Source organism: Haliaeetus albicilla, chromosome Z (genome assembly GCF_947461875.1).
Source record: "Haliaeetus albicilla chromosome Z, bHalAlb1.1, whole genome shotgun sequence".
NCBI lineage: Eukaryota > Metazoa > Chordata > Aves > Accipitriformes > Accipitridae > Haliaeetus > Haliaeetus albicilla.
The window spans coordinates 13,461,820-13,475,635 of NC_091516.1; the positions used below are offsets into that span (position 1 = coordinate 13,461,820).

The 13,816-nt window shown below is 42.2% G+C and overlaps 1 protein-coding gene across 1 annotated transcript in view; it reads left to right on the forward strand.

The window, feature by feature from the left end:
- The first annotated feature begins 3,872 nt into the window (after positions 1-3,872).
- Positions 3,873-13,816, forward strand: part of TBCA (tubulin folding cofactor A) — a 34,042-nt gene continuing 24,098 nt past the window's right edge. The window contains 2 exon segments of the mRNA XM_069777543.1: positions 3,873-4,055; positions 4,057-4,142. Of these exon segments, the coding sequence (XP_069633644.1) occupies positions 3,888-4,055; positions 4,057-4,142 (254 nt within the window). The 5' untranslated portion in view covers positions 3,873-3,887.

Below are 13,816 nucleotides of genomic sequence, written 5' to 3' on the forward strand. Positions count from 1 at the left end.
CTGCAACAGCCCAGTTATTTCAGAAACTCCCTTACTAAAGCCAAGGAGATGAATTTAAAAGGGAGGAAGGGATACTACGAGAGTACGGGATTAATGAGACTTACTATTTGCACAGCTTAGAAGTTGTGTGTTTATTAAGGGTAGTCTTTAATTGAGAGGCATATTAACTAGGAATTGCTAATATCAGAGAGACTGGTGGCGTACTGCAATGCTTTTGAGTCTGTCTGCTCTTTTGTTGTGACAAAGCATAAGTGTGGCATTAACTTCTTAAGCTGGTCTTTCACAGAGAATGTTATGAGTTGTAGGAAGTGCTTTGCAGCCTGGTGTGTTCCCTCGCATGTGAATTGGGTGCACTGTGAACATTTCAGATTAAACATCTATTACATAGTTGTTTATGTGTGCAGAGATCTGACCTCATCAGGCTGATTAGCTGCTTCCAGTCCTTCGTTCTTAAGTGAAATGGGGATGAGCAGTAATCATTACGTGTGCTCTTATCCACAAGAAATAAACAAGACTTAGCTGGATTTTTCAGACAGAAGGCATAGTATATTGTCAGTGACAATTACACGCACTCAAATGAATTTGTGCAAAACATGTAACAAACTGCCTTGGAAATATTCCTTATGTGGAGCCAAATGAAAGCTGAGATGACCAGATGACACTGGTCAGAGGAGAGGAAGTCATATTCACAGAAGCTGCAGATTTACATGTGAGATGCTGGGAAGGAGCAATACAGGGGAATATGTAAAGATACGTGTAAGAGTCGTGCGTACAGAATGACTTGCTCCATATGTCAGCATAGCTAAGAACATCAGCAAATTATGTTTAGGCACCTGCCTCTATGCAACAGTGTGCACATAATGACTTAGGGCTAATAGATCTTACGGAAAACCTTCAACCAGCTGCAACACAAGCAGAATGGTGCCAAAATTCGTTGAAGAATTGACAGTTTCTGTACCACCCAAAAGATACAATAGGATTCACAGTCTTCATGACAGAGTGCATTCAACTCTGGTGTAATGTCACTAATTCACATGGAAACATACCTATGACTGATTAGGCTAGAAATTGTTTCAAAGGAGTTCTGGAAAAAATAAAAACCCCCTTTAATTAAAAAAGGAGTGTCTGTCCTGGAAAGCATTATTCATAATTTCCTGAATATCCAGATATCCAGACCCTTAGAAATAAAATTACTATTTTTTAAAGTGTTAATTTATAATTTTCAGGTACTAATACAAACATGTATCAATAATGAAGTAGATCGTGCTTTCAGACACATTTTACAATATACTTCAGCATCCACCAGTAACACTTTTTTCAAGTTATCATATGTGCTTAAATACAAACTCAGATTTGGTATATTACCATCTGTTTAGTTATCTGAATTAGCTGTAAGAAAACAACTGCTTTCTATTTCTAAAATTCAGTAACTGAGCCTAACCACTGTTAGTGATGCATGTTAATGCTTCAGGGCAAGAAATAAAACATTTGTAGCACTTGGAAACATGAGTTACTTTTCTTAATATTGCTGCTTCTAGGCAATCTTTATTTTTGTACTGTTATTTGCTGTTGGCCTTCTCACTTATGAAAGAACTATGTCAAATATAGGAATGACACCTAAGACTATTTTTGAAAAAGTAATTGATGTGTAGGTGCACGGTGGTAATGCAGCTTTCCATGCAGCGGTCTGTATTTTCAAAGTGTAATTGTGCTGCCTTGGAATTGTTTAGAACAGCTTCAGGCCCAGCATGACTTGATACAGCTTTCTAAAGCCAGATTAATGAGATCTGAGATTCTGTTGAAGTAAGCAGCTGCGTTTTCCCTTGTGCCTGACAGAATGCTGCTCTCCTTCCTCCTCCTCCTGTGTGGGTGATGGCAGGTTTGCATATCAAATATATATTATATCTGTGAACTTGTCTCCAGGTCATAGTCGTTCATGGGGTTATGCAGGCTGTTTATTTTGAGACCTGTGTCTTCCTGCAGAGACAACCTGCCAAGCCAAGGCTGTGTTTGGGCTGGCCCAGCTCACAGGTCTCCAGGGAGGCTTGCTGAGCTCTGTACGGGGGGTCACATTTATCAACCTCTGCAGATAACACAACTCCGTGGACTTGGGTATCTTGGCCCTCTCTATGCCATGTCTGAACGGGGCCTGATGGTGCCAGCCACACTCCCACAGCTGCTGGCTACTGCCGGTGACTGGCACGTCACCAAAAGCAACATGACATCCTACCTTGTAGCCAGTTTTTCTCAAGAGATACTGGTCACTGGCAGTGTCGAGAGTCAGGGCAAGCGATTAACACACAACAAAAGGACATGGAAAGAACCCAAGGCCTCTGCAGACCGTCCTGAACTATACTCCACTGAAACTACATTTATCTTTCTTATTTATTCATTGAAGCTATTTTTTTTTCTTTCTTATTGATTTAAATGCAGTATGTAGGGAAGATTTTCAAACACGGGCTCAAAGGGGTTTTTTTCAAGAATTTGACCCCTTAAATGGTTAGCCTGAACTAAATATAATCATGAAGGAAAACAGCTCTTGAACTGTCAGCCATTTATAACTCTAGGACTGAGCTGACAGTGCTAATGTTGCCTCTTTATTTGTTTCTGCCAGTCACCTGAGACTGAGGGGACAGACAGGTTCTTTCAGAGATCCTTGGCAGAGTGATATGGCACTAAGTTGTAGTTACAATTAAAGCTTTATTTTCTTAACAGGGTTTTACAATTAGAAAATCATAATTTATGATTAGAATGGCACAGGATTTCTACAAGCAGAATCAGTGCAGTACAATTTGTAAGTAGTATAATACAGAATTTAGAAACCTTAAGTTAAGTCGTGTTATAAATCACCTGCACCCTTTGCAGATCAGGTTGGATCTTAATACATAGTTCTCTCTATCAACATAACCTAGAGTCAAAAATCATATAAAAGAATACGAGTCACTCCATCCATCCTCAGAGGAAGCAGATGATGGTGGAGGTGTCCCTGGCCACTGGGGGGTCCTGGTCTCACTGTCCAGCAGCAGTCCTGGTCCAAGTTTCCCCTTAGGACTTGTAACTGCTTGGTTTTACACACAGTGCTCTGGGTGCTGTTACGCTTCCCTGTTCTGTGGCAGGGTCATCGACAACACCGGGTTGGCCGGGTCCTTGGGACCTTGAAGGCCTGCAAGGAAGGGAGTAACCGGCCTGGTGCCCAGGAACCTTGAGGGCGGTAGGGAAGGGTAGAATAAATCTGTTTGGTTTGTATTCTTGGTGACAGGACCTTCAGGGCCTGATAAAGAGGGGAAAGGGAACGAGTACGTGACCCACTCGGTCCCAGAGAATGGCTGCTTGCCTTACAAAATGGTGTTAGTTGGGCTAATAGGACAAGGGTTAATGGCTTTAAACTGGAAGAGGGTAGATTTAGATTAGATGTAAGGAAGAAGTTCTCCACTGTGAGGGTGGCGAAGCACTGGAAGAGGTTGCCCAGAGGAGTTGTGGATGGCCCCTCCCTGGAAGTGTTCCAGGCCAGGCTGGATGGGGCTTGGAGCAACCTGGTCTAGTGGAAGGTGTCCCTGCCCTGGCGGAGGGGGTTGGAACTAGGTGATCTTCAATGTCCCTTCCAACCCAAACCACGCTATGACTCTATGCTAACTACACGGCCAGGGGTCGGGAGCAGGGGGTACCCTTCACTCCCCACCCCCTGACACCATCACGGCACCAGTCACACTACCTCAGAAAAACGCCCGTTGCTGCATCTGTGAGTGGATTCGCACTTTTTTTTTGCGTGCGTGCTTGTGAAGAAATGGTGAAAGACAGCTGGCGGCTCGAGGGGCGCCGCAGCCCCGCGCAGGCCGCTCCGCTCCGCTCCGCGCCCGCCCGCGCCCGGCCCGGCCGCGCTGGTCGCTATGGGGACGGCGCCACACCGTAGCCCGGACGACTCCACCGGGTCGGGCGCGGGGGGAAGCGGGGAGCCCCGCCCCCGCCCCGGTGGTGCCGCCCAGGCTGGCGGCGTGGCGCATGCGCGGCGTGGCGCAGCGCAGTCGCGGCGCAGCGGCGTCCCCTCCGAGCGTGCCCCCCACCCGCGCCGCTCCCCCCGCCAGCCCCGCCATGGCCGAGCCGCGCTTGAGGCAGATCAAGATCAAGACCGGCGTCGTGAGGCGGTGAGTGCGCGCGGGGCGGGGGAGGGCGCCGCGGCCGTCGCTGGGAGGCGTTGGGGGAGGCCGAGGGGGCGAGCGGAGAGCGGGCTCGGCCCGGCTGCGGGCTCGGCCCGGCTGCGGGCAGCCCCCGCCGCGGCCCTCGGGGGCCTCGCCGGGCCGGGCGGAGGAGCTGCCGGAGACGCTTCGTGCCTTGCCGGCTGTGCCTGCTGCGGGGCCGGGGAGTGGGTGGCGGTGCTGTCGCGTGTGCTGGGCTGCCGGGGTGTGCCGGCGGGCGGCCCTGGCACAAGTTCTGCCGTGGCCGCCGGCTTCTTCCCCTCGCGCACCGCCCTCAGGAACAGGCCTTTCTTTCCCGAGACGACAGTTGAGGCGGCGGGGGGGGAGGGGCTGTTGTTCTGTGTCGTTAGTGATTCTGAGAGCCGAGGGGAGTCACGCTGCCCCGTCAGTGTGCAGGGCGGTCTCTTCGGATACCTTGCCGAGGCATGACGTCTCACCTATTTCACCAAAACAACTGTTGAATGCGTTGTTTCTGATTCGAAGGTTCACACCGCAAAGCCGATGGTAAATTCATCACCCGAGTCTCGATTTTGCCTAGTTTTAACACGGTCTTAATTTTTAAGAAAAGCTGCGGTTTATCTGCCTGCATCCCTCGTATTATCACTGTAAACACAAGGCTTTGGCGTTAAATGTTTGGTCACGGTGGGGTTTGTTAAGGCTACACCCTACAAAGGCTGCGCTGACTCAGGCGGAGGCAGGAATTAGTACGTGCGCCAGATCAGGATGCTAAGTAGTCCAGTTCCATGCATTGAACTCTGTATTACGACTTACCTAATTTCAGTTAGTAAAAGTAGTTAGTAAAAGACTAAGATGGGCACATTTTCTAATACCTGATTAGTTTTAAAAGGCTGGACTTGAAGACTAGAAAAGTAAAATGGATACAGCTTTGTCACTCTGTTTATGCTAGATAAAGGCACCTTTGAGTTCCTAGGCTCCAAATGGGAAGCAGTTCTCAAGTACTGCCGCAAGCGAGAAATTGATTATGATTGTAAGGTCCTGTTCCCTGTCACTGTGCAGGGCATGCAAATCATGAACTTGTGTGTTACTTTTGAGCTAGAAAGTTTTAGTGGCTTGGTGACTGCCTTTTGTTTTGGGTCCCTTTCACGATCTGTGTTATGGTTACTGGCTTCGCTGGACAGGAACATTGTAAATGTCCTCTGTACATTGTAAAGTGGATGGTGTTTTGTGCCAGTTTTTATAGACAAAATATTCTGAGGTCTGGGGAAACTAGCATTACTTAGATTAACATTTTTTCAGTATTTTTGCTAGCTGACAGTACACCTTACTTGTCTAGAGACTTTTGAGAAAGCTGTTGTATCTAATAAGACACTGTTTTACTTTTGTAGAATTTGTAATTTGTAGAAGTTTCACTACAGGCTTATTGCTGCTGTTTGATAGCTTTACTGAGAGAACTGTGTGGTAATACTGAATACCATTTCAGGTGACCATTGCTTAATGACAAATGATCACAAAAGTTACCTGAACAAGCTTTTTTTTTTTTTTTTTTTTTAATGTTCATAGATTACGAAACAGTGAGGAGAAAGTCTTTACTAGGCAATAAGACCCCAGCAGAGCTGGTGCAGGCCTGCATGTTCACATGGTGAATGCTGTATCATGTGGCTATGTCACCTTGGACCTGGAAGTGGCCTAATGATGCCAACATGCTTATGCAGATAATTGCATGTGGAGCTAGCTCAGTGTCTGTATGCCACTGTCTGTAGTGCTTCTAGCTCTAAGATGAGCTTGCATGTTCTTTTTCTCCATTTCTCTGCTTCTGCAGTTTAAGTGAGTCTGAGAGAGCTGAGAACAAGAGATTAAAATTTAGTAGTGTTTGTTGTCCTGTGTGAGCAATTTCTTTACTGTTCAGTGTGGCTCTTCTGCTTGTTCACTTGGTTTATGGAAATCATGGATGCTGGTTTTTTGTTACAAGCTCGTTGCATCCAAGTTACAGAATAGGTTGCTTAAATTCCACTGCATATTAGTGCAGTTACAGTGATACTAACACAGTTCAACTTATATACAGTCAAAATTAACATACACAAAGTTTCTAATGTTTCTACTTTGTTTCTAGTAGCACCCTTTTCCTGATGTTAGTCTTATCTTTATGCTGCCCCTCTGGGTCCTAAGGCCACTGGCTCAATTTGGTAGTGGGGAGAGGACAAGTTCAAGCAAGTCATCAGCATCCCAAATCCTTTGTTGAGATGAGTATGATGTTGATTGTTTTGTAATTCTCAGAGTCTGCATTTAGAAATGCATATTAAAAAATCCACATCTTAGTTTTTCTTCATTGCTTTGCACTCCACATTTTACCTGAATTTACTGTTTATGGTGTTTTACATGTGTTGAGTAGTTTTTCTTTGTTATCCTAAAACTGGTTTTAGCCATCTTTCAGGGTTGTATTCCTTTGACCAATATTTGACTATTGGTGAGTTGCTTATAGCATTGGGGCATTTCAGCACCTTACTGTACCTGTGTTTTCAAGAGCTCTGTTATCATCCCATGCTCCTTCTCTCATCAGATCTGATCTTTTATGCTGCTTTTTTTATTCTGAGTCAGAGATAGCTCATTTTGTTAGTAACAAAAATCAATATAATAGTGTTATACCACATGATCGTACAAAGCTGAGCAAAAATTAAAACAAAGCAGGTAATTGTCACCTCGTCATAATAGCAGTTACAGTTAAACAAATAAAAAAAGTTCTAGGCTGGCCACGACAAGTCCAGACAAAGTCTGACTATTCCCGAGAACTATTTTGTGAATAAAAATCCTGTGGCCTCTTAAAAACAATGCTTAATAAGTTACGATATGTTTCAGGGGTACTGTGTAGGTGGCATTCCTCCGAGTGGAAACAATTGCCACTTGTGACAGGAGAAGACTTGTTGTTGGTCCATAATGGTTTAAACTAATCTAAATCTGAGGGGCTGTGTTACAGCCTCCTCCTTTGTGTCCTGCACAAGGACTTAGGTGGCCACCCATCTGTGTATTTCAGAGAGCTGATCCACTGAAAAATAACTAGGATTTACTTCAAAATAATGGTCTTGGGTTGGTTTTTTTTTTTTGAGGCCTGCCTGGACCAGTTCACCGCACAAATGTACATGTTTCAGGGCTAGTACAAAGAAAGGGATGAAAACGTTTGAGGAATTGGTACAAGTGCAGTCAACAGGATTCAGATTTGCTTTTGAAGAATGGCTGTGTGAATAAGCAAGTAGACTTAGCTTGCGTTTGTTGTGTGGTAACAATATGCACATCTACAGTTACTCTGCAGCAGCTGGTGTACTGTAAGTAAAGGTAACTAAAAAAAAAAAGGAGAGGGGGAGAAAAGGAATTTTATCTTACACTCCCTGCAGGGCTGACGATACAGCAGCAGCTCCCGCTTCTGTGCTGCTTGCACACAGATACAAGAAGAGGTATGGCTCTGTTCCACTCCACCCTTCCTTCTCCAACTAGAAGCTTAGTTATGTGCTCTCTACTACAGTGGGCATGCATGTGACTTAAGTCAACTTGGGAACATTAACATTGTCCTCTTACTTTGGACTAGAACAACTATAGAGGTATTTATTCCTCATGTGTGAGAAGACTCACGTAGAGGCTTATTACACGTGCCATAAAGTGACTGACTTAACACTTCAATTAATTTTCCTTAGTTTTTTCTGCATTTGCAGTTTAGAAAAGTACATTGAATTTCACGTGTAATACTGATTTTCAAGCACGTTCAATGCTCAGGCTATAAGAGCATATAAAAAAAGATAAGGGTCAAGAACCATTAGGATGGATTGAACTTTTTTAACATTTCATTTGTCTTTTTTTAATAATCTGCTGTAGCACATTCTTTTCTCTCATCACTTTTTTTCAAACTAAGAGCAAAGCAGCTGTTCTGCTTTGGGATTTTTTTTAGCTGTATATCATAAATTCTTTGTGTACATCTCTCGAGACTGTATTGTAGGTCATGGGTACTTTACTTGCCTTCATGTTTCTTACATTGCTATGTATCAGTGAAAGAAATTTAAACTAGGAATGGGGAGAACCTTTTGCTTTTTTTGACAAATCTAATAGCCAGGCTGTTGGTGATTGCATACTTTCATTAGTTTGTCAAAAAAAGTAGCTTTGAGCATGAATAATAACGTTTGCTGTATTTGTGGTTTATGTCTGTCCTAACAAGCAATAATTCTGGTTTAATCACTTCAAAATAGTCTTACTGTCAGTAAATCCAAACTCAGACAGCCTGCTGGATAGTGAGGGAATTGATAGGAAAAAAACCTTCTAAAAATATCTTATTCTCATTTTAGATTTAGAAAAACTACTGCAAACAAAGTAAGTTGGGTCATGTGAAAATAGCACTGACATTTGCCCATAGTTTCCATCTGATTAAGTGGAAGTGACACCGGTAGATTAGAATGAGACTAAGACAATTCACATTGCAATTGTGTTAGTTTAACTTTAACAATCTTTTAACACTCCTGTTTAAATGTGGCTGACATACCATAATTACAAATCTACAAGCCTTGATTATAGAATTTTACATCATGAACCTATGGGGAAAGTGTATTGATTTTTGTGAAGCAGCTCTTTTTTAAAACCACCTTTCTAAAACTATGGAATCTTCCCAAGATCGTTCTTTTGCCTGTCGCACTGGTGTTGATACTGTTTTTTCTCTTTGTAAAATATCATCGTATTGCCAAGCAATTTACACTCTGATTCCCGCTGTCCCCCTCATATGCCCCCCCGCCCCCGCCAAGCACAGAAAGTTCTGCAAGTTATACAAAACTGCTGGTCTGGTTTTAAGTATAAATTTAAACAATTCTTTTAAATTGAATTATTTTACTGGTGAGTTCAGGATACATTTTGTGCAAGTGAAGTATTGCAGAATATGCAGATATTCCTTTTGCTGTATGTTGACTGTATTGCTAATACAAGCACAAAACTAGTTCATTTTCTTGGTTACTCAAGAAACTTACTACTTCTGGTGTATATCACAAATTTTCTCAATCTTCTGTCCACCATGTGAATTATGGCCTCTTTCTTGCTTGTTTCCCAACAGCCGTAGGCACTAGCTCTGATTCTTAGCATCAATATGTTGATAAGAAACTCATGTCTCCTTTCTTTATTCTTGTTATAATTAGAAGATTGTATGCAACAACTGCTTGTTAGCTCAATTAATGGGAAGGGCCGGGATATCTTATATTATACGGGTATTGAGGAATGATGTGCAGAGTTGCTCAACTGTACTGAGTCAGCATGATAAAGTGATTTAATGTGTGTACACTGCACATCCAAGAGCTCAGGGATTCAGGAGGGTGAATATATTGCATGCACTATTGGATACAAGTTGACTCTATTCAAATTAAATAACCCTTTTCAGAGTGCAGGAGCATTGTGCATCTGTTGTCTAGGGTTGTCACCAACTCAGTCCTGGAGTCTTAAACTTGGGTTCAGTACTAGCCAGATGTGGTTGTTGTGGTCCAGAGCTACTTAGATATGCCTTAAGTACCCTCTGTAGTGCTCCTGGCATCAGGATCAGATACAGAAAGTCCTGAGCTGGCCCTGCGTTTGAAGGCTGCTTCGGCCTTTGAGACTTAATAACTTAGTCTCTGTCCCACATAAAAAAAAATGCTTCATGTGAACTGGCTGAGAAAAGAGCACACCGGCACTTACATAGTGCTGCATTAACATCTGTGGCGTACATAGTCACCAACAGAGGTAATTAGTTGAAGGGTAATTGCAAGTTGACTCTAGTCACCAGAAACAAAACTACTTGTTTGAAGGGGTTCCTATTTCCTTGTGTTTTTCAATGCATGCTTTCTTTTAAACTTCAGGAATACCAAACAGTACCCACACATATCTTAAAAGGCTATGAGAAGAGCACAGTGGTTGCTGTGAAAATTGCATAGTGTGTTGTTGGTTTGGGTTTTTTAAGTGGTTTTGATTTCATTTCATTTACCTTTTGAGCAGACCTAAACACTGGTTCCTTTTTAGAAGTATCTCACAAATTTAAATTAGTAATGGTCAGATCTTTAAAAGATTGCCTCCTTCTCATTCCTTCCTCCATCCCATTACCTCTCCTAAAAAAAAAATCAAAGCCTTTCATGAAATGTATGATTCTGGCATCTTGGTTTTTTTGTGTTTACAATTATATTCTGCCCCCTGAGGCAAAACTGTCTTGTGCATGTCCATGCTGACCATAATAATGTATTGATGTCATCATTTGAATTGGCAAAACTATGTTGCACACCAGGTTTATCACCATAGGTGTCGGTAGTGATGCAATATTATTAAGAAGGAAGGAATTTTTTTTTATTTGGGCAAGAACATATGCAAAACTGTGGCTTTGCAACCTTAAATACTTTAAGCAGTCTTTCAAAAGTTTGGAAATACAGTAGTTCCAGTTGCTTACCAACCCTAGTTTGGTGCCATTATACATACGTGTAGTACAGTTGTCTTGGTTTTGATTGTACATACTCTTTTCACGGCATGGAGCCATCTATTGACTTATGAGGATAAAATAGGTAAAAATAATCATTTTGTGCTGAATTGGAATGTGGATCTATGGGAAAACTAAAAAAATATATTAAATTTATAGTATTGTTTTGTATACGGAAGATGAGTTACAACTGCACTAATAACCATAACCCATCCTGGCTTGACTATGAGTTAAGTATTATTAAATTATATGTATCATATAGGTGGAAATCTCATTCAGGATCAGGAGGTCCATCATATTTTCTTTAAATTGTATTAAATCTCTTTCCTGATGCATTGTGAATTCCCTACACATCTAATATGACTGTAGTTCTATTTAATTTTGCCCATTACTGTAACACTTCCAATTTGGTTATCCCCAGTTGGGGGAAGGGCAGGGAGGGGAGGAAGTAGATTCTATGCTTTTTCTCCAAAACAAAGGTCTTGACTGAAGATGATGACTCAGTTATATAGAAGGGAAATTGAAGTGGAGATCTGTGGTAAGCCCAACTGTTGCCACAACGGAGGCTCCATTTCTTGTTCTTCCTTCTAGAGAAGTGAAGTTCTCAGGCTCCTTAGCATTTATAACTTTCAACTGCTGTCCTGTTCCATTCCATTCTCTCCTGGAATTTTTGCCACTGCAGAGGCTCTTCAGGATGGGCTGATAAAACTTTTCTCTTTAACTCTTGTCTTCAGTCCATCAGAAATGCTTTTTCAGCTCTCTTGATGGAGTAGCCTTTCCCTTCTTTGCCCCCAACCACCCAAGTTGCTTCTTGCAGTACCTCAGCAAAATTTTGATCCCCAGCCAGCATCTGCTTTTTGAGTAGTCCATAACTTAAGAGCTTTCATCCTGGTTGCATTTATTCAATTCTTCCATTCCTCTGCCTTGCTCCATGCTTCCAGTGGCTGCTGGCATTCAGGGATGCCCTAGCCAGGCAGCCTTTCTCAGCAGGGCAAAAAGGGGAACTTCAGTTGTTGCTATGGCAAGGATTTAAAAAAATCTGTAGGAATATATTGCAAGAGCAGGGAAATACCAGTGTTGAGGCAAAGTCGGAATGTGAAGCCCCGGAGATTCAGAGAAATCTCTAGTAACAGAAATGCTATAAAGATGTTCAAACCAAGTAATTTTTTTTGAAGTCAGAAAATTATTTCAAGTTAAAAAAACTGTAACTGATTTTCATACTTTTCACAGTAGTAATCCTTGATAAAAGCCAGGCTTGCAGAGTTAACCTGAAATGTCATGGTAACTCAGTTCTGTAAGCTGTAGATACAGGAGGGCCTAAAAATTATGCATATACTTGTGTATGGTTACATCTTGCCTCTCAAAAGAGAAAGTTAATCTTTTAAGATGATTTTGTCACTATCAAGAAAATGAACACATAAACTTGAGATCCTGTCCAAATCAGAGTGTAGTCACTCACTGCTAAGAAAATATGGCAGTTTGTGATAACTGTCGAGAATTTCTTTCCTCCTTCCTTCATCTTCCTTCCTTGACTTTTCTTCTTAGGCCCCAGTCTGTAATGTGTGTGCTTATGTAGTCTTAGTGAACCCAAGAATGTGCGTAAGCAATTTGCAGATTTGGGACCTGATATTTTAAGCTCTGCAGGTCGTGATTAGCACAGTGCCAATGCTACTGCAGTTGTTGAATTACTTGTGCTAAAATTGTGCATGGTGTTAATACATGGAATTTATTATACTATAACAACAAAAAAACCTGTACTCTGTACAGTTATACTAGTATGGATTTTTAGGTTTGAACTAAGTCAGCATAGATATTTCATTATCTAGTCAATACATGCTGTCAGCTTTGGGTTTTCTGTGTGCTTAGGCTGAACCCATGGCATATTAGCATATACCATGGTTAATAGTAACATTAATTTTGAAGAGATGCATGTCCTTTCAATAGCAAAGCTATTCAGTAGCAAAATTGAGAAATCCCCTGTCATCTTCAGAGCTCCACTGAGCTTGCTCAGTCCAGCCATGGAATTGTTTCTTGTGTTGATTTTTCTAATGCTGGAGAGCAGTCTTTATTTGGTGGCTTAAGCACATAGGTGTCATTCTAGCTCATGTAGAACCTGATTTGTTGGCAATTGCTGGAGGCTAGGGGAAACATATAAAGAGTAGTAGTGTGTGCTTGCTCTGTCCTTGTACCATTTTACCATTTTTATTCTAGGCAACCACTAGTAGTTCCTGCCTGTGACTGTGGCTCAGGAAGGTGGAATTTTTTGTCTACCTAGTAGAGAGGATTTTTATTTCATTATGTAATCAGAAAACTCGTGAATACTTTTTTTCATCTGTCAGCCTTCAGATAAACTGTGTGCCCTTCTATGATCAGAGAGGTAGATCTGCTTGCTACTGCTAATGATGCAACTACAGGAGATGACACTAGTGTTGATGTATAAGGGTAGGAACATATGTACCTTTGGGGAGTGAGAAGGGAGGGGGATTTGGGGCTCTTTCAGCAGCAGCCAGAAGTTAGAACAGTCTAGACCGCTTGCAGCTCTGCACCCTGAACAGACTAGGAGCGAAGTCCCTTGAGAAACCAGTGTCATGCTAAATTCAGAGGTCTCATTTCCCTCTCCCCCTCTCCAGTTTTCTGGTCTCTGATGCTAGTCAAACCTCTTGCTGAGCCCACTCGATTTGCTTAATGCAGGAGAAAAACTGTCAGCTTTTTTTTTTTTTTCTTACTGTGTTAATCTGCTGTTTTGGTGAACTGAATTGGCTCATGGAGAGATTGTTTGAGCATTAGTGCTGGTGGAGATGTATGCTAGGGCTGGGGAGTGGACAAGACCTCTGTTCAGCAGTGGTCAGCTTTTTGACTGTCTTGAACCATCTTGTGTTACTTTGCTCTTCAGCTTGGGAGCTGAAGTGGGGGAGAGAAAGCGAGTAGAAGAAGATAGATGAGGAAGTAAATCATAACGGTATGGAAAAGGTAGTTAAGGAACTACTTTTTTTTTCTTCTACCTTAAAATTCTGTCAAGCCCTTTGAGCTCTTCTGGTTTAGTCTGCAGCTTTAAAGTAATAAAACTGTGTTTTTTACACAGAACACACAAATTGTGAAACTGATTGTTAAGTGATGTGAAAGTCAAATGTGTAAAGATTTTAAAAGGGCAGCAGCCACAGCCAGGACCTGATTTATTGTCTATTAAACATTGATGGTTTAGTTT